Below are 22095 nucleotides of genomic sequence, written 5' to 3'. Positions count from 1 at the left end.
TAGTGATGACTATCCTCTGAAGTCATCAATAAAAATCAAGTAATTGCTTATTAAGTATTTCAGTATTTGAACTAAATGATTTGAGAACTTTCTGGCAGCTAGAAGAGATAAAAGCAAAGGGGAGTGTGTCAAAACAAAGAAGATACAAAAGTTTAGTAAGTGAAAAGAGTTTAATGTAGCCTCAATGGTTTAAAGGAAATTAAATGGAAACTTTTAATCCTAATTGCTTTTCATCTGACATGCTTTAAGGAGTCTTTTAAAACTGATAGGAAACAATGAATAGGAAAGAAAACCTGCTAAAATCTTTTAGAATTTACACGATTCTTATTCTACTACAAGAAAGCATTATTTGGTACAAGGTGTATTTGTGGATGTACATGAACAGTATATATATTATCCGGATCATGTTGTGCTATGTACAGGTCTTTACAATTCTTCCTGAAGGTTAAAACAGTTCATTAGAATTCAAAATGCGTAATCATCTGTAAGTTGGCACTTGTTAGGCTCTTGTCAGCATTGATAACTGGCATGTTTTATTGCAGCCCAGTTCCAGCCAGTGTCTGCCAACTTGTTACAACAGAAGTCCAGCAATAGGTGGGTAGAGTGCAGGAAAACAGTGCCATGTTTCTCAATTGGAGACCCTGAAGTAAGTGAAGTTACTAGCTGCTAAATAAATGTCACTCAAAAGCAGTTTCTTGGCTTTTTCTTACACAGCGGGCAACTTTTCTTTTAAATTCTCCATTTCTGTCTTCCCTCCATTCTTTCGCAGCATCAACATTAGCAGGTGAGTCTCCATTAGGGTCTGCCAGCATAGAAATGACACTAATCATGATAGTTTCCACAGTGTGGATAGGGAGCCAGCGTTCCTCTGGCTTTTCATAACCATATTTATCTTCCCCGGGCTCGTGAAGAATAGAAATGCACACATCGCCATTTTTATCAACATTTGGGTGCCAGATTTCTGTAATGAATTTCATTTTAGGAGGCCGGAGGGGATAATCTTTTGGGAAAGTGAGATGAGCCTTAAAAACACCACCTTCATAAAGTGTATCTGGGGGACCAATAATAAGGACTTCCCATCGGTAGAGATCATTGTCATCTATTAAACCTGCCGAAAAGCCTTCCACTGGATTTTTGTTGAGTTCTGCCAGCTGTCTTCGCAGTAGCAGTGCCGACTGCAGCTCCGTCATCCTCCTCGCAAGGGCCCGGGCTGGCGCCGGAGCTTTCGAAGGGCCGGGGACAGGCTCTGGGGGCGGCTGGAGCACGGTGTGCTGAGGAACCCGGGCCCCGCGACGGAGCGCCGAAGCCGAGGGAGGCCGGGCTGGGACGGCGGTAGCGGCGCCTCGCTGCCGGCGCGGGTCCGCTCGGTTCAGCTCTTCTCACAGCCACTCACGCCCGGAAGGGGAGGGTACCCGGGCCGCCGCGGCGCGCACTGGGACTTCGCTCGCCCGCTTCCCTCCTTCAACCCACCCGTCGGCCCCTCCGGTGCCTTCCCCGCCACTGCCTCACTCTGTGAGCAACAATTATTAAAACTAAGTCACAACTCAGTCATGTTAACTTGAGCTCCATTTTGATTTTGTATTTTTCTTTGCAGATATTCTCATTAACTTTGTTTTTTATCATCTTTAAATGTGACAACACAGTGTGCCTAGTTTTAGTTTTATGTTTGCACATTTTAAAATAATATTATACTTTAAAAAATGAATGGCAGTATTCACTTTTCAGAAGAGAAAATTACTCTTGTACAGAAATTATTTCTATTTTTAAAAAACACACATACGGAGATTCTTAAAATATTGTCTTAGAGGTACTAGGAAAGTTGAATGGAAGTAATACAGAATATGCAAGTGAAGATTCTATATAATAAACAAGTTTTATTATGTATTAGTTTTGTAAATTGTATAAAACACTTAACTTCTGTGAGCCTTGGTATTTGGTTTGCAAAATGAGATTAAGAACACATTTCTGCAGGGTCATACCCAGAATTTTGTGAATCTTAAATAAAATTCTTTACATAAAGAATCCAGAAATTAGTAGATGTTAGATAAACGTTAGTGGCTTATCAATTCTTAGAAACTATTTGCAGTAATCCCCCCTCCCCTTATCTCTCTCTCCCCTCTCTCTCTCTTTCTCTGTGTGTGTGTGTGTGTGTGTGTGTGTGTGTGCGCGCGCGCGCGCCATGGTGGCAAAATGGTATACCAGAAAGGCTCCCAGAGCCTTAGAGCACTTATCTTCTGTAATCTACAGCCTATGAATCTCCTGACAATATCAGGAAGAAGCAATGAGAGGGGCAGTGATTGATTGGGGAATACTCAGGCCGGAGGGCCCTGTGCTGGGGCCAAAGCCTGCATATGGCTTTGCTCTTAATAACTTTCCATTACACACACTTCCTTTGGCACCAGTGAAACAAGGTTTGATTTATTTTTGATGGATCTTCTCCACATCGGAACTCTATTGCTTTCAAAGCTGTTGCTGCAGCAACACCTGAAGTGATTTTTATCACTGCCATAAAAACATTAAATGATTTCAGGTGCCAGAGACCTTTTTCAGGTTCTTCTGTTGGATAAGTGAAGTCAGTTGTTAAAAAATGTTTTTCTGCTGCTTTAACTTTTGACATGCCCCTAGAAAATCTATATTCTGCACCCAACACAATGTCTGATGTTTTATAAATGTGGGGAAACACTGACATATTGAGATTTGTGAGATATTTGTGATATTCTATGCAGAATAACTAAGGGCATTTTAAGCAAAATTATTGACATCTTGTGATTGTTGTATACTTGCTGGTGTTATTTATTTGGGTTAGGTTGGATTTAGTTGGCTTTCATATGGTTTTAGCAAGTGGGGTCTGTTGGAAAGAAGGTTGTCAAAGGATTCTATGTGCTCTCTTTTCTTACTCTCAACTTAAAAAATTAGAGGCTAATTGTTCTAGTATATTCCTCATTCATTAGATAATTATATCTAAACCAGCAAATATTCCATTCAACTCTAATTTTAATGTCCACTGGCACTGATTGTTCAATGTCCTACTGAGATGAATTATCACGTCTCTCTACATTATGTCAACTTCTAAGGAGTGATAGTACAAATCAGTGCCAAAGATGTGCAGTTTGATAAAATTAACTATATAAGGACTTCACAAGAATTGGTCTAGTCACCTGCCTCATTATTAGCTCAGGTTTAAGACTCTGAACGCTAATATTTCAAAGATGTGTCTAGAATAGAATTAAATAATTGACTCTGTGTTAGTAGCTTTCCCAGAAGATGAAATACCTATTTCTCCTTCAATATATAAATGTTACTCTGAAGTCTATAGGCTTTCAAAAATAATTATAATTATTTCTTAGTACTTCAAAAATTTTAAAAGATCCTGACCTTTCTAAACTTTATTTCTGTTGAATTAAGCACATCTTCTTAAATTTTTGAATAAGTTCTTAATTTTTAAAATTCATATTCTTGGAACAAATAATGGACATCATGGTTAGGTTGGACAAACATTCTATCAATTTGACTAATATTTACATCCTGAAAAATTCAGATCAGTCCACTTTCACTTCTGGTACGATATATATAGTTTTCAAAATAGACAAAATGGACAACCAACAGAATGGGAGAAAATATTCACATGCTATATATCTGACAAAGGACCCAGAATCTATAAAGAACTCAATCAAATCAGCAAGAAATACTCAAACCGCCCCATTAAAATGGGGACAAAAGACATGAACACAAGCTTCTCAAAAGAAGATTGACAAATGGCCAATAAATATATGAAAAAAATGTTCAATTTCACTAATCATCAGGGAAATGCAAATCAAGACCACCATGAGATATCATCTTACCCTAGCATGACTTTTATTATAAAGTCCAAAAATAATGGATGCAGAGAGAAAGGAACACTTGTTGGTGGGACTTCAAATTGGTACAATATCTATGGAAAACAGTATAGAGATTCCTCAAAGACCTAAAAGTAGACCTACAATTTGGTCCAGCAATCCCACTACTGGTTATTTACCCAAAGGAAAAGAAGTCATTTTATCAAAAAGACACCTGCAATCGAATGTTTATTGCAGCAAAATTCACAATTGCAGAGATGTGGAATCAATCACAATGCCCATCAATTCATGAGTATGTTAATGAAAGTGAGATATATATATATATATATATATATATATATATATATATATATATACCATGGAATACTACTTAGCCATGAAGAAGGATAGCTTAATGCCTTTTGCAACAATTTGGGTGGAAGTAGAGATCATAACCCTAAGTGAATCATCTAAAGAAAGGAAAAACAAATACCACATATACTTACTTTTATACTGAAACTAACTGATAAGCACACATTGCATAAGGGAAAAATAAATCTCAAAGGAGAGCAGCCTGAGGAAGGTGGGGAACAGAAGTGGTTGAAAACCTACCTAATGGGAACAGAGAACACTATCTATGTGACAAGCAGACTTTTAACCCCGACTCAAGCATTACAAAAGTGATCCATGTAACCAAAAACAACTAAAGTGCTCCCATAATACTTTGAAATAAAAAGAAAGATAAAAAGTGAATGAAAATTATAGAACTGAAAAAATCCAATAACCATAATTAAATATTCACTGCTAGGACTCAATAATATAGTGGAGATGACAGAAAAGAAAACCAGTGAACCTGATAATACATTAATAAAATACTTCATCTGAACAACAGACAAATAAACTGGGGGAAAAAAGAGAACAATGTCTTAGGGATTTATAGGAAATAAAAAATATCTAAAATTCACATGAAGTCTCAGAAAGAGAAGAGAACATATAGAAAGAATATGGGTTGAAAAAGTATTCCAAAAAATAATGACTAAAAATTTTAGAAATTTGGCAAAAGGTATAAACCTAAAGATTCAAGAATATGAGTGAACCCTAAATAGAATAACCATAAAGAATCATACCAAGACACATCATAATTAAATTTCCTTTTTTTAATTTTAACATATTATGGGGGTACAGATGTTAAGGTTTCAAATAATGCCCTTGTCCCCCACCCCCCACAAGTCTGAGCTTTAAGCGTGACCATCCCCCAGACAGTGCACATCTCTCTCATTATATATGTATATACTTTCCCCCTCCCCTCCGACCTGCCCAACACCCAATTAATGTAGTTCCTATGTGTCCACTTAGGTGCTGCTCAGTTAATACCAGTTTGCTTGTGAGTATATGTGGTGCTTATTTTTCCATTCTTGGGATACTTCATTTAGTAGTATGGGTTCCAGCTCTATCCAGGAAAATACAAGATGTGCTATATCACCATTGTTTTTTAGAGCTGAATAGTACTCCATGGTATACATATACCACATTTTATTAATCCATTCATGAGTCAATGGGCACTTGGGTTGTTTCCACATCTTTGCAATTATGAATTGTGTTGCTATAAACATTCGAGTGCAGGTGTTTTTTTTCATAGAGTGACTTTTGTTCTTTTGGGGAGATGCCTAGTAATGGGATTGGTGTATCAAATGGTAGATCCACTTATATCTCTTTAAGGTATCTCCATATTGCTTTCCATAGAGGATGAACTAGTTTGCAGTCCCACCAGCAGTGTAGGAGTGTTCCTATCTCTCCACATCCATTCCAACAGCTATTGTTTGGGGGCGTTTTTATAAAAGCCATTCTTTTTTTTTTTTTTTTTAATCCCATTTTTTTTTTTATTTTGGCATATTATGGGGGTACAGATTTTAAGGTTTCAATAAATGCCCATTTCCGCCCTCCCCCCAAAAGTCTGAGTCTCCATCATGACCATCCCCCAGATGGTGCACATCTCACTCATTATGTATGTATATACCCACCCCCCTCCCCCCTCCCCCCTCCCACCTGCCCAATACCCTATTACTGTAGTACCTATGTGTCCACTTAGGTGCTAGTCAGTTAATACCAGTTTTCTGGAGAATATATCTGGTGCTTGTTTTTCCATTCTTGGGATACTTCACTTAGTAGTATGGGTTCCAGCTCTAACCAGGAAAATATAAGATGTGTCCCCAAAGGCAATCACAGCAGCAACAAAAATAAATAAATGGGACATGATCAAGCTACAAAGCTTCTGCACAGCCAAAGAAATAGTCATGAAAGTAAACAGACAACCTACAGAATGGGAGAAAATTTTTGCATCCTATGCATCCGATAAGGGACTGATAACTAGAATATACTTAGAACTCATGAAAATTAGGAAGAAAAAATCAAATAACCCCATTAAAAAGTGGGCAAAAGACTTGAACAGAAATTTTTCTAAAGAAGACAGAAGAATGGCCAACAAACATATGAAGAAATGCTCAACATCTCTAATCATCAGGGAAATGCAAATCAAAACCACAATGAGATATCACTTAACCCCAGTGAGAATGGCCTTTATCAAAAAATCTCCAAACAATAAATGCTGGCGTGGTTGCGGAGAGAGAGGAACACTCCTACACTGCTGGTGGGACTGCAAACTTGTTCAACCTCTGTGGAAAGCAATATGGAGATACCTTAAAGCGATACAAGTGAATCTACCATTTGATCCAGCAATCCCATTGCTGGGCATCTACCCAAATGATCCAGTGACACTCTACAAAAAAGACACCTGCACTCAAATGTTTATAGCAGCACAATTCATAATTGCAAGGCTGTGGAAACAGCCCAAGTGCCCATCAATCCAAGAATGGATTAATAAAATGTGGTATATGTATACCATGGAGTACTATTCAGCTCTAAGAAACAATGGTGATATAGCACATCTTAAAAGCCATTCTTATTGGAAATAAATGATATCTCATTGTAGCATTGATTTGCATTTCCCTGATGATTAGAGATGTTGGGCAGCTTTTCACATGTTTGTTAGCCATTATCCTGTCTTCTTTAGAAAAGTTACTGTTCATGTCCTTTGCCCACTTTTTGATAGGGTTGTTTGATTTTTTTCTTGCTGATTTTCGTGAGTTTTAAGTAGATTCTAGTTATCAGCCCCTTATCAGATGCGTAGGACATGAAAATTTTCTCCCATTCTGTAGATTGTCTGTTTACTTTCATGGCTATTTCTTTGTGAAGAAGCTTTTTAGTTTGATCATGTCCCATTTATTTATTTTTGTTGCTGCTGTGATTGCCTTTGGGGTCTTCTTCATAAATTCCTTGCCTAGGATGATGTCTAGGAGAGTGTTTCCAACATTTTCCTCTAGAACTCTAATAGTTTCATACCTTAGGTTTAAGTCTGTTATCCAGTGTGAGTTGATTTTTGTGAGAGGTGAAAGGTGTGGATCCTGCTTCAGCCTTCTACAAGTGGCTATCCAGTTTTTCCCAACACCATTTATTGAAAAGGGATTCTTTTCCCCAGTGTGTGCTTTTGTCTGCTTTGTCAAAGATTAGATGGCTATATGTGGATGATTTTATATCAGGGTTCTCAGATCTGTTCCACTGGTCAATATTCCTATTTTTGTGCCAATACCATATTGATTTAATTACTACTGCTTTGTAGGATAGTTTGATATCTGGCATATTAATACCTCCCATTTTGTTTTTATTGCCTAGAATTGTTTTTGATATGCAGGGTCTTTTCTGGTTTCAAAGGAAGCGTAAAATTATTTTTTCCATATCTGTGAAGAATAATGTTAGGATTTTAATAGGTATTGCATTGAATCTGTAGATCAGTTTGGGTAGTATAGACATTTTAACGATGTTGAGTCTGCCGACCCACCAGCATAGTATGGATTTCCATCTGTTTACATCCTCTGCTATTTGCTTCCTCAGTGTTTCATGGTTTTCCCTGTAGAGGTCTTTTACCTCCTTGGTTAAGTATATTCCTAGGTACTTTATTTTCTTTGTTGCTATTGTGAACGGTATTGAGCCTTTGATTTGGTTCTCAATTTGATTGTTTTGGCATATATGAATGCCTCTGATTTCTGTGTATTGATTTTGTATCCTGAGCCTTTACTAAATTCATTTATCAATTCCAGGAGTTTCTTGGTTGAATCTTTGGGGTTATTAATTAATGTATTAATTTTCTGCTGCAACAAACGGCCAAAAATATGGTGACATAACATAAATTTATTATTTTACAGTTCTCAAGGTCAGAGTCTGAAATGGGTCTTGATGAATAAAATCAAGGAGATGATAGCATTGCACTCATTCTGGAGGCTGAAGGAGAGAATTGTTTCCTTGCCTCTTCCAGCATCTGATAGTTTCCCACATTCGTTGGCCTTCAGATGGGAACTATTAATATACCGTCAGTTCTCTTGGTTCTCAGGCCCTTGAACTCTAACTGAAACTAAACCTCGTCTGTCCTGGGTCTCCAGCTTGCTCACTCACCCTGAAGATATTGGGACTTGCCTTTCTCCATAATCATGTGAACAAATTACTTTTAATAAATCAATCTCTCTCTTCTCTCTCCTTTATATATGTCTGTATATTCTCTCTCTATATATACACACACTGTGTATATTATACATAAACACACACTCTACACACACACACACACACACACACACACTTCTGTTGGTTCCATTTCTCACTTGCTTTTGATACAAGCTACTAGATAAAAAATTAACAAGATAAAAACTGAAAAGCCCCATTAAACAAGCTAATCTGCTTTTTAAATATAGAACAAGAACACTTCGTGAAACAAAAGCAAAAAATCATATTCTTTATAAATATCCATAAAACATTCACCAGATGGACAATATCCTGGGTCATAAAACAAACCTCAACAAATTTTATAAATTAAATTAATACAGAGTACATCCAATGACCATAATTGACTGAAACAAGAAATCAATAACAGAAAAACAGCAGGAAATTTACAAACACATGGACATTTTTAAAAACCCACATATTTCTAAGTAATTTATATGTCAAAGAGTAAGTTTCAAAGTAAGTTTAAAAATTAATTGAACTCAGTCAGGTGCAGTGGCTCACACCTGTAATCCTAGCACTCTGGGAGGCTGAGGTGGGCCGATCGTTTGAGCTCAGGAATTCAAGACCAGCCTGAGCAAAAGCGAGACCCCATCTCTACTAAAAAAAAAAAAAAAATAGAAAGAAATCAATTGGCCAACTAAAAAAATATATAAATAAACTTAGCCAGACATGGTGGTGCATGCTGATAGTACCAGCTACTTGGGAGGCTGAGGCAGCAGAATCCCTTGAGCCCAGGAGTTTGAGGTTGCTCTGAGCTAGGCTGATGCCACGGCACTCTAGCTGGGGCAACAAGAATGAGATTCTGTCTCCAAAAAAAAATTGAACTGAACTTAGGTGCAAATATAATATGTGAAAATTTGCAAAATGCAGCTAAAGCAGTGGATAGATGGGAATTTATAGCACTAAGATGCTTACATTTAAAAAGATAAAAATTAGACATCAATAAACTAAGTTCCTGCCTCAAAGAATTAAAAAAATGAAAGTATAATAAACTGATGTAAGCAGAAGAAAGGAGATAATAAGTTCAGAACAAACTTACTGAAATGAAAATCAGAAAAACAACCCATAAAACTAAAATCTGTTTTTATTGTCAAAATCGGAAAAATGAGTCAATCTCTAGCAAGAATGATGGAGACAAAAATAGAGAAGACATACATCAACAAGATCGTACCTGAAACAAGGGATGTCACTACAAATCCAGCAGACATTGAAAAGATAATAAGGAAAACTATGAGCAACTTTACTCTCATAAATTCAACAACTTAGAAGAAATGAATCAATTCCATTAAAAGCCATGTGCTACCCAATTCTACAAAAGATGGAATAGGTAACCTGAAAATTCCCATAACCATTAAAATATGAACTCATAATTAAAAAATCTCCCCCCAAAAGCCTTAGTCCTGGAGGCCTTCACTGAAGAAGAATATACTCAACATATATAAAACAATTGACAGTAATTTTAGATAACATTATTCAGAAAATAAAAGAGAAAGAAATACTTCCTAGTTCATTTTATAAGGCCAATATTACCTTGGTACAAAGACCAAGTAAAGACTGTACAAAACAAGCAAACAAAAAACTAAAAAATGGGGTTAAGGGATTGTATAGTCTCCCCTCAAAATTTATGTTCGCCTGGAATCTTAAAACATGATATCATTTGTAACAGGACCTTCACTGATACAATTACTTAAGGATCTTGAGATGAAATAACCCTAGATGTAGGGTGGATCCTACATCCAATTGGTGGTGTCTACAAGAAAAAGAAAGAGATTTAAACAAACAGAGAAGGCCTGTGAGGAGGGAGGAAGAGGTGGTAGTTACGCCACTGTAAGCTGAGCACTGTCAAGACCTCCTACAGAAGCTGGAATCAACAAGGAAGGAATTTCTCTAAGTCAGCTCAGGTTGCCTTAAGAAAATTCCACAGACTACGGGGCTTAAATAACATAATTTTTTTTTTCTCAGAGCTCTGGAGCCTAGAGGTTCGAGATCAGGGTACCAGAATGGTCAGGTTCTGAGGGGGACTTTTTTCTGCGCTTGCAGGTGCCTGCTTCTCACTGTGTCCCTATATGGCAGGCAGAGAGAGAGGGGGTGAGAGAAAATACACTCTCTGATGTATCTTTGAATAAGGACACTAACCCCATCCATTGCAAGGCCCCCCCAGGATCTCATCTAAACTTAATTATCCCTCAAAGGCCCCATTTCAAAACACCACGAAACTGTGGTTAGTACTTTAACGTATGAATTTTCAAAGCACACAATTTAGTTCATAGCATTCCCACACAGCCATTAGAAGCATGGCCCTGTCCACTTAATTTTGAATTTCTTGTTTCCAGAACTGTAGGAGAATAAATTTCTGTTTGTGATAATTTGTTACAGTAGCCCTAAGAAATTAGTAAAATTATAGATCAATATCTCTTGTGAATTTAGGTACCAAAATTCTCAACACAATATTAACAAATCAAGCCAACAACGTATAAAAAAAAGAATTATATGCCATGACCAAGGGTGATTTATTCCAAGTATGCAAGGCTGGTTCAGTATTTCAAAATCACTTAATGTAACCCTACTGCATCAACAAACTAAACAAAAATGATATAATCATATCAATTGACACAGAAAGAATATTCAACAAAATCTAATACTTAATTGTGATAAAAAAAAAAAAAACTCTCAGCAAGTTAGCGATAAAAGGGATCTACCTCAATTTGCTAGAGGTCATCCAAAAAAAGTGCAGCTAACATCATATTTAATACTGAAACACGGAATCATTTTCTTTGAGATCCATTGTGAGGCAAAGATGTATGTTCTTACACTCTTGTATGAAGTTCTACCTATTGTAAAAAGTAAAAGAAAAAAAAAAAAGACAGAAAGTCATGCCAAGGAAAATTGTCCTCATCTTCACTGACAAACACAAAAAATTCTAAGACATCTATTAAAAAAAAACCATAACTAATGAGTGAGGTTAGCATTATAGGATAAAAGATCAACACATAAATAGCCATCACATTTCTATATGCTAGAAAATTAAATATAAAATTATATTATTTACAAATTGCTTGAAAGAAAATGAGATAGTTATAATCTTAATAAGACATATATAAAGTTTGTATATTGAGTATCACAAAATGATGAAGGAAATCAAAAGACTTAAATGAAACAAGGATACATGGTGTTCATGGACTGGAAGACTTAACATTGTAAAGATTTCAATTTTCCCCAACTGATCAATTAGTATCCAAATGTCAGCAAAGTTTTTTATAGCCATAGAAAATGTAATTCTAAATTTTTTATGGAAAGACCCAATTTCTAGAATATATAAAATAATCTTAAAAAATAATTAATGGACCCCATATTAATGCTTGTTACAAAGATACACTAATCAAGACAGTATGCTACAGGTAGGATGCTAGATACATAGATCAGTAAAAGAGGATAAAGAATTCAGATATATACCCATGTAAATATGTAAAATTGATTTTGACAAAAGTGCAAAAGCAATTCAGTAGAGAAAAAAACTTTTAAAGTAATGGTGCTAGAGGAATTGGACATTCTTAGGCCGAAAAAAAACAAAAAAAGAAAAAAGAAAAAGAAAAAAAAAAAAACAAAGAAAAAACATGAACTTCAACCTGAATTTCACACCTTATACAAAAATTAAAATTAACCCAACATGGATCATGGACTTAAATGTAAAATGTAAAGCTATAAAACTTTTAGGGAAAATCATGGGAAAATATTCAGAATATAGGATTAGATTGACACCAAAAGTATGATCAATAAAAGGAAAATTGGTAAATTTAACTTCATTAAAATTAAAAACTTTTGTTCATTGAAAGACACTATTGAGAGAATGCAACGACAAGCTATAGACTGAAAGAAAACATTTGCAAACATAAAGCTAACAAAAGACTAGTATCTAGAATATTTAATAACTCTGAATTTAACAGTAAAAACAATCCGGTTAGAAAATCCACAAAACACATAACATATATGAATGTGCACTTCATCAAAGAGTATTATACAGATGGCAAATCAGCATATGAAAAGATGTTAAACTTTATTATCCATAATGGGAATGCAAGTTAAAACCACAATGAAATATCACCACCATTACATCAGAATTGCTTATATAATAATACTAATAGTAATAATAAAAGGATAACAAATGTTGGCAAAGATGCAGAGAAACTGAAGCACTAATACACTGCTGGTGGAAATGTGAAATGGTACAGCCACTATGGGAAATAATTTTGCAGTTTTTTACTAATATAAAACTAAGCACACAGTTACCATCCAAATCACAAATTACAGCCTTCATCATTTATTTCAGAGAAATAGAAATTTATGTTTACTGAAACACTGTACATAATGTGCATTGCTGCATTATTTGTAATAACCAAGAAGAGAAAAAAAATCTAGGTTTCTTAAAAAGGTGAATGGTTACAAGAAAACAAAAACTGTGGTACATTTAGGCATGAATTGCCTCTCAGCAATGTAAAGAAGCAAACAATTAATGATATGCAACAACTTCAATAAATCTCCAGAGAATTGTACTTAGCAAAAAGGCAATTCCAAAAGATTACCTTACTGTATAAATAATTCCATTTATACAACATTCTTGAAATGACAAAATTATAGAAATGGAGAACAGATTAATGTTTACCAAGGTGTATTATTCAGGATTGTTAAGATTCTCCAGACAAAAAGAACCAATAGGGAGTGTGTAAGTGTGTGTGTGTGTCAAGGTATTGACTTACGTAATTATGGAGCTACTGAGTCTAAAATATGCAGGCTAGGAAGGCTGGAGACCAGGGACAAACCAAGGCTACAGTTCTACCTTCAAGTCCAAAGGCTATCTGCTGGCAAAATTCCTTCTTACTCAAAGGTCAGTTGTCTTGTTTTGGTCTTCAGCTGATTAGATGAGGTCCACCCATATTATGAAGTCCAATTTGTTTTACTCAAAATCGACCAATTTAAACGTTAATCCCATTCAAAACACCTTTAGAAAAACATCCAAAATAGTGCTTGGCCATCTTTATGGGCACTATGATTTAGCCAAGCTGACACACAAAATTTACACAGCGGTAAAGATCAGGGTGGTGGTGTGAGCCTGGGAAGGAGGTATGTGTCATTATAGAAGGGTGACACAAGATATCTTCATAGTGAAGGAACTGTTCTACATCTTGACCATAGTAGTAGATGTACAAATCTATACATGTGATAAAATTGCCAAGAAGTAAATATACACAGAGACACACAAATGAGTACAGATAAAATCTGGGAAAGCTGAACAAGATCAGTAGGTTGTACAAATGTCAATATTCTGATTATGATATTATTCTGCAGTTTTGTAAGTTATTGTCATCGGGGGAAGCCAGGCAAAATGCAAAGGATCACTGTATCATTTCTTAGAACTACATGTTAATCTATAATGATCTCAAAAATCAAGTTTAATTTAAAATATAAATACTCATTAATCTCTAAAAATTATTTTTGAACTTCCTACTTATCAAAATTTGGGATATGTTTGTTGCCCTTGTATTTGAATTTGGCCTTGCTATAATTAAAAATATATACTGTCTGAAATTTAAAATTCTTACCTACAAAGTTCTTTGTAGGTCAGTACAGTCTTTTTACATGATCTTTGAACATTATATATTACTGATTTATCTCAGTGATTCCAAAGCAGAGCTCTATTCCTCAACTCTCAAACCAGCTTTTGATCTCCCTCAAATTAAAATATTTTGACATTTCCCTTTCAACATTTGGAAATCCTGTTCTATGCATTTGGAGATGTTCCTTTCTTTAAAAAAATAGTAGATGGATCAAATATTTATTTTTTCAGTTCATTTAGTGATAAGTTTGCTTTGATATGTTCTTTGTGTGTTATTTAACTTTCTTCATTGCAGAAGGACCAGGAGTGCCAAATACTAAATTAAAACTCTTATGTAAAACCCCATGTGTTCAATAAGGGATGGAAGGGGAGTCTGAAAGACAGGCAAAGGAAGGGAACATACGTGAGCAACTGAAAATGTATAGTATAGTCCATGCATATGCCTATATTTTCCTGTTTTCTAATCTTAACCCCCCAACTCCACAAGTTAAATAATATGGTTATCCAGACATATTTGGCACATATTTTTCTCAACAATGAACCAAAAGCCTGCAACTTAAATAAAAACAGTTGAAAGTGGTTTTGTCAATGACAAACTTTGAGCCTACAAGTGAGAATAAAAATTCTGAAAAACCTATATTAATCATTATGGGCTTGAAAACACCCAGATACCAAAACATTCTACTGACAAGATCAACTATGATATTAAAAATATGGCTTTTGTTATAATGTAATAAAATATATCAAACATGTGGAAGATCTGTATAACTCCATGAACCAATACGTCTCAAATAGTCAGTGCTTGATGTTATAGAAACCATGTATGAATAAAGGATCTACACAAAGACGTGTCAATGAATTTTACAAAGTAAAACAAGTACACTGATTGTTTTTGATTTCACATTGCAATTAAACTTTAAGAAAATATAATTTGTTCACCTTTACTGTGGTATCAAAAAATTATCACATTTGTACAATTGTCAAATTTTTAATTATCCAAGTGAGACTGGATTTTCATTATCTGAACCAAAGCAATGTATTATTACATATTGAATGTAGAGCCAGATATGAATAATCAACTATCTATTAAGCCAGACATTATAGAGATTTGAAAGTATGTAGAACAATGCTATTCTGTTTATTAAAGTTTTTTGTTTGGGGATTTTATAATAAAAATTTATTCAAGTTAGCTTGTAAATTTGTTATTTTATAATGATTTTTATAAATATTTATTAATTGTTCAGTTCTAATTTTTAATTAAACATTTAGTGATAAATATTAATAGTGATAGCCCATGTGAACAACATCTTTTTATGGTCCTCAATAATTTTTAAACATTTTAAAGTTATGCTATAGACCAAAATGTTTGAGAATTGCTGTACTGAGCTACTATTAATAATAAAGTTATTAGTAGATTAGAGAATTACCATTTTCCAGGATTAGGAGAAGTTTCCTTTTGTTTGGTTAATGTAGTTTTCTTGAGAGAGAACACTACTTCTTATCTGTGTGTCTTTGCTAATAATGGAACCATAATCGTTCTTCCCATGAGTGGAATGAAATGAGTGTCCACTGTTTGCTTATTTTGAAGGGTAATAAGCATGATTAGATTCACATGGCTAAAAGGAGTAACAGCTAAGTCAAAAATTATTATTTTCCCATGGATCTTGGCCCTATTTCCATTGAGGCTCATTTTCTGGCTTCTGGCTATTTCTATCTTCCCCTTATCCCTTTCACCTATTTCTTTCCTTTTCTTTTCAACAATTCTTCCCTTCCCCCTCTTTTTGCTCCAACCTCCATCCTCATCCTTCTCTCCCTTTTTCTCCCTAACCTTATTGAAATATTTGTGGATCCAGATTGAAATGGCTTGTCTTCATAATCAGATTTTTAAGGTAACATTGTGTTTTCGGAGAATATTTTAAGCATACTGTCTCCAACATTATCTTCAACTTTAACTGATTCCATTTAATGGTGGAATAGGCAACACAAATAGCAATAACTATATCATATAACAAATGTTTGACAGGAAAATAAATAATCCTTTTGAAGCATATAGTAGACTCCCTTGTGTAGACAATGAAGAGACAAGAGTACTTTTCTAAGCCTGATTTATAATACAACGATTCACATTTAGAGCATAGGAGACTGGTTAAAAACATACACTCATGTAATGTGATTCAATGTGACCATTAAGACATTTTTATATTCAAAATATATCCAAGACTAATGTAATATTTGAATGACATGCAAGTGGCAAAATGGTACCTATATTCAGAATGTATATGCATACAGAAGAAAAGGGCACTTAAAAAGTAAAGAAAATATTATAAAATGTAGCAATTTAGGGGTTGAATGTTTGATATCAATGTGTGGTAACTGTTGCTTCTGAAATCTAAAGTAACAATAAATATTTTTAAAAGGGAGCAAGATACATAGCAAGATATTTCACTGTCCATTTGGCTCTGAGGCAGCGTTCTAATCTGAAATAAAAACTGGGGACTTAGTTCTTTGCATCTAGTATATCAGAGTTCCAGGCTTAATGTGCACATGTTAAAATAATTTCTCCAGGAAACTCCAACTTCACTTAGTGGGAAATCATACTTTCAGTCAAAATCTGTGAGTCACAAATGCTCATTACTATGTCTTGGCCACTGTTTATGAGCCTTTTTCTTTGTATGTCATCTGCTCTTTTTGCTTTGAGACACAAAAGATTTTTTTTTGTTTTTTTTTTAATATTCAGAAATTTTGCTAAAATATATCTTGTTCTTTCTCAATTTTGATTTTCAGGTACAGAATGTGATTTTTTCAATATTATAGTTTCATAGCTTTACTATTTCTGGAAAGGTTTTTTGTTTTAATTATACTTTTTAGTATTAATTCTGTCTTTGCCTTGGATCTTCTCTTTAATATCTCCTGTTATCTGTATATTGTGTATGTTTAATATATTCACATGTGTTAAATTATTTATCTCTGTCTTCTTGATTTTCTTATGTATTTTATCTATCTTCTATTTCTTTTAAGGCATTGGCATTTTCTTGTATTTATTTATTCCTCTGTTTCTTCTAGCTAAGTTTACATTTATAATTTTCTTTTAACTTCTTGTCGTCTTCTAGGTTCTCTCATTTAATGTCTCAGTTTTAAAATCAGAGATTAATTTAATCTCTGAATTCTGTTTAATTTTATTCTTTCACATTTTATGATTTTCTTAATGTATATAATGTGGTACTTTATTTTCCAGAACATAGGACTTCACTGTTATGATCTGATTGTTGAACATGTTTTATGACATGGCTTCATTTTCTGTAGAAGTTTTCTTTTGCATGTTATTCTCTTATTTTTTTAGCAACTATATAGGATTTGTCCTCAATGATTTTCACTTGTCTATTTTTCATGCAAAAGTTTCTGAACTTTTAGAAGGAGGCATAGTTTAGGGTAGTTTTCAAACATTAAAGAGCTTCCTAGTCTGTTGTTTTCATGTGGTGTTAAAAAAATATGGCAGCTTACTCTCTGATATTTCCTGAGGGACCCTATGCCCCTCCAGTGTGTCTGTTTTTCCTATCCTGCTCAATTTTGATTCCATTCATAGAAGTTTCTCTTCATTGCTCCCAGTTCTGGAAGGAGCCTTAGCATCTCAATTTATGTGATTTTACAGGTTATGTTGCTTCATCCCTGTCAAAATCACCCCCAAATCTTCAAGCTGCCCTCTAATGGGATGAGGGGAACTCTCCCAGTTACAGATATAGTTCTCAACCCTACCCATCATGTTTAAAACCAACAAATGCCTATTGCCTATTTAAGGTTTCTCCTTGTTTGTTGCCTTGCTTCTCTCTGCTTCTTCCTGCACTGATGCTGAGGACATGTCTTGCTGCTATGGGTGCTTCTCCCTACCTGCCTGCGTTTTGGAGTTTATGTGATTCATTGTCACCTAGTTCTGTTTTAAATGTTTCCATGAAATTTCAGATTTTACATTTATTTTCTCTGTCTGATTTTATGTGAGTGTTCAGGAAGTCTCAAAAATGATGCTATTTGTCATTTTCCCCAAATTGGTTATATATATATATATATATATACTTAATAAGTTACTTGAGAAATAAAATTTTAGTCCCTTGCCAGAAAATTTCTTTTGATAGAGACAATGTATGGAGATATTGTGTTTTAATTCTTCCAATCATACTCCATAGATTTTCTATAATTTCTGCCACATCCAAAGTAACACATTGCATCTCTATCATATGAAGTGGATTTGAATTATTATGAAAGTGAATCCAGTGTTTTTCTTTCCTTTTGTAAGTAATGTAATGAATTAGTGTGGGCATATTTCAGGATTAAGCATGAAATACTTATTTTTTCTATATAAAATTAATGGATGTGGCCTGGCTCCACAAAAGTTTTTTTTTTTTTTCTAGGTATACAGTTTCTCTACAGAAACAGAACATTTTATCAAGAGAGAGAGTTTGTGTGTATGTGTGTGTGTGTGAGAGAGAGAGAGAGAGGGAGAGAGAGACACAGAGAGAGAGGGGGGAGAGAGACACACACACAGAGAGAGGCATAGTTGGCAATAGCTTCATGTTTTCTAGTGACCTATAACAGTGATACCCCAGTCCTCTTCTTAGTAGAATGACTGTTGTGATATTTGGATCAACACACAACATATAAAATAAGTATCACTCACTTTCCCTTGATGCACAATAACACTCTTTATTTCCAATATGCTTTTTGAAGTAAGCAGCTGCTTACATGCTACTTATTTCAGCTTCTTTAAAGAATCTCACTAAATTATTTTTACGCTTACTTATTTTTCTTCCACTTTGAAATCTGTATTTTGAAAAAGACATAAACAATGGTGTTTTAGAAAAATTATGACTCATAAAGGAGCTTAATTTTTTTTCTTACTTTTTGGAAGTTTCTTTACTTATCCTTTCTGCATTCATTTGATTTTTTTTTTACTTCTTAGTCATCCTCTTTCAGCATCATCTATTCTCCGCAACCACTTTAAATTATGTGTAAAGAAGCATTAAGAAGTATGAGCAAAATGCATTGCATTTTTGTACCCACTATAAAAACATAATGTAGTTGGACATAGAATAGTTGGTATGTATAGTCAACTTATGAATGAAAAAGAAAGGAAATAAAGTGGGGCAACATCTAGATAGTCAATACAGACCAACAGTCAAGGGCAGGGTGAAGAGGCAGAACTAAACGATCAAAATGTTGATCATAAAATAAGAACCAGGATACAGAAAACTATTAGACTGGATTTCAGGAGACACAGCAAGTCAAGCTATTGACAGGAACAAGGTATATCAAATGGAAAGAACAGAAATCATAGACATAATGATAAAGTAGATTATCAGAAGTTTAATACAATCAGTCACGAATCTGATGATTTATAAAAACTGAAGATGAAACCAGTTATTAAAAACAGTGGTATTGAAAACAAGGAGTTATGATGAATGAAACTTTTTGCTAATATATCAACAGGAAGTATATTTCTATAATATAAACGAGATTCTGATGTTCAGTCCTGCTTAATGTCCTTAAAATGACATGTTTACGCCTGTGAGATGAATCAAACCATTCATAAGGTCAATTTTGACCTCCTGCTCTGTTTGTAAATTTTTTGTTAAATATGACCTGAATTATGAATACTATTTGGCTTAAATCACAGGCAGTATTTGCTATGTGACAATTACGGCCTTAAGCATTTTAGAACATGAAGTCATGTAAATCCCATAACGATTTTTTAAGTTTATTTTACTCTCCAGTTCCCAACCACTTTTTGAAATTATCTGATTTCTGGCCCATCTTTTTATTTGCTTAAGCTCTCAGCTCAACACATGGAAATTATTTTTTATTGCTGCTATGGCTTGGACCTCTGGCTTTCGTGTTCCCTCATAATCCATACTTTTTCTTTGAGGATTCTGTGATTGACTGTTCTTGGTAAATCTCTTTCCCAATCTTTGATACTGAGGAACATGTAGCTTGGCATTGTGTCTCATGACTGCCAAGCTGCCCTGGCTCTGAAAATAAGATCAAGTCAATGATCAAAGGTTCTTCAAAAAAAACTTGTTATTTTGGTTTTATCCTGAAATAAAAGAGATCAAAAGAACCATTCCAACAGCCAAGACTTCTTTTTGGAAATTTTTAACACATTCAATTATATGCACCAAATGTTTATTAGGCATGTAATATTTATGAGGAATTTTGATGAACTGTGCAGTTATATTGTTTAATAAATGTCTCCATTGTTAAAATAATCCTATGATCTTAGAAAATTAAAAAGAAAACACTGTTCTGTAACAAGAAAATCAATTTTAAGGGAAGTCTATGAGACTTTATTCATGTTTATTCATTTATCTATATTTTTAGAATCTTTGAAGCTACTAAAAGTATCTCTAAAGCTATTAATCATGCTTCTTTCTTTTTGCTGTTGAACCATATATATGGAAATTTAAAAAGTAGAGTTTTATCATAATTTTATCTAAAAATTATTTAAGTCCTTATTTAATACCCCTAGGTTATTCATGAGCACAGTAAATATGCTTGTCTGTTTCATCAGTTACCATAGTGCTTTTTAGAGTACATAGTGCATGGCAAATATAAAGAAATAAAAACATGAGTCAATAACATCTAAAACAGTTTGGTGGCTCTATAATTCCAGCCATACATATTATAGTTTGAACTAGTCAATTCTAATACACATTTCTGTGACTGTTGTAACATTAAAAATATATTTTGGCAAGTGTTTAAAAACCTCTACATAAAGAGTTCTATGAATTTATTACTATTGCATTAAATAAAATAGTCATTATGCTAGACTTTACTGTCCCTCAATGATTCAAGCTTCCCAGTATTGTCTTTGTGCTGTCCCTCCTCATACTGACTTTGGCTTTAGTCATATGACTGGTTGTGGCCAAATTTTCTCACATTTAATAGCTGTATGAACTAAGAGAAATTACTTCAGTTTGCTGAAATTCATTTCTCAACTGTTAAAATAAAGAAATAGTATTTATCTTACAAATATGGCATATTTATTGCATATGGAAACTCTTAAAATAGTGTTAATTCTTTTGCCCTCAGTATCTGAATCACTGACAAGTATGATTTAGACATTGGGAAGGACTGCATACAAACCATTAAAAGTTAAACATTTTTCCTCAGCTAGAAAATAATTAACTCAATATACAAATATGAATTTATTCAAACATTTAATTTGAATACTCTGGTATGATTTTTACTTTTATTTAATTATGAAGTATTGGACTATGCTATATTAGTTCTTACACTATGTGTTTCTTGAATATATATAATGTTTCAGAAAAGTTCCTCTATTTTTTTGCTTTATAACTCCATAGAGAATTATAATATTTGATAACATTATTGGTATAAAATAGGCCTGAATCAGTGGTCCTTTCTAATTGACTTTAATGAATTCTGACTTTCTGATTGAAAGTATGGTGTTCTTATAAAAATGGCAGGGTTACTGAAGATGACTGCCAAGGTGATGAATTCTTAAGAAAGAGAGTGTGTACACCAAAGGTAGCCTGGCTAATATCTGATGGAAGCTAATGTCAGTATTACCTGAATAATACTTAGTATTGGATATTTGATGGGGTTTTCACTAAAACTGTCAATCCATCCTGAACCTATTATAAAAATTAAAACAAATGTTCTTAGGATAGATAAATGGAAGGATGCATCATCTTTTAAGGCACTAATCAATTTCTACCTGTAATGTATTTATACATTTATGTCTATACCTATTTTTTTCCATATATCAAACAAGTAACAATTTGAAGGTGGGTATTAGTCATTTGTATATTCTCTAAAGTCTTGTAAATATTGTATATATTTTTAAAATATTATAAACTATTATGAAAGTAAAAGTGTAAAGAACTAGAAAATAAAAGTGGAGAGAAGAAAGAATATGTATATATTCTTTACATTTCAAAATATACCTAGGATAATGAAAAAAATATAATATTTTGTCCAATTCATTGCATCTTTGAGAAGCTGCGTAGAGCTAAGCAATTAGAATCAAAAAAATTGAACTCACAACTA

At 34.0% G+C, this 22095-nt stretch overlaps 1 protein-coding gene across 1 annotated transcript; it reads right to left on the bottom strand.

Annotated features, from left to right (window-relative positions):
- Window positions 1-304: 304 nt before the first annotated feature.
- On the bottom strand, window positions 305-1510 carry LOC142873398 (ubiquitin-conjugating enzyme E2 G1). The gene has a single exon (XM_076007446.1). The coding sequence runs from the start codon at window positions 1188-1190 to the stop codon at window positions 678-680; it is 513 nt and encodes a 170-aa protein (XP_075863561.1). The 5' UTR covers window positions 1191-1510; the 3' UTR covers window positions 305-677.
- Window positions 1511-22095: the final 20585 nt, after the last annotated feature.

The sequence above is a fragment of the Microcebus murinus genome, chromosome 10 (genome assembly GCF_040939455.1).
Source record: "Microcebus murinus isolate Inina chromosome 10, M.murinus_Inina_mat1.0, whole genome shotgun sequence".
In the NCBI taxonomy this organism is placed as follows: Eukaryota; Metazoa; Chordata; class Mammalia; order Primates; family Cheirogaleidae; genus Microcebus; species Microcebus murinus.
This window is presented reverse-complemented; position numbering and strand designations above follow the sequence as displayed.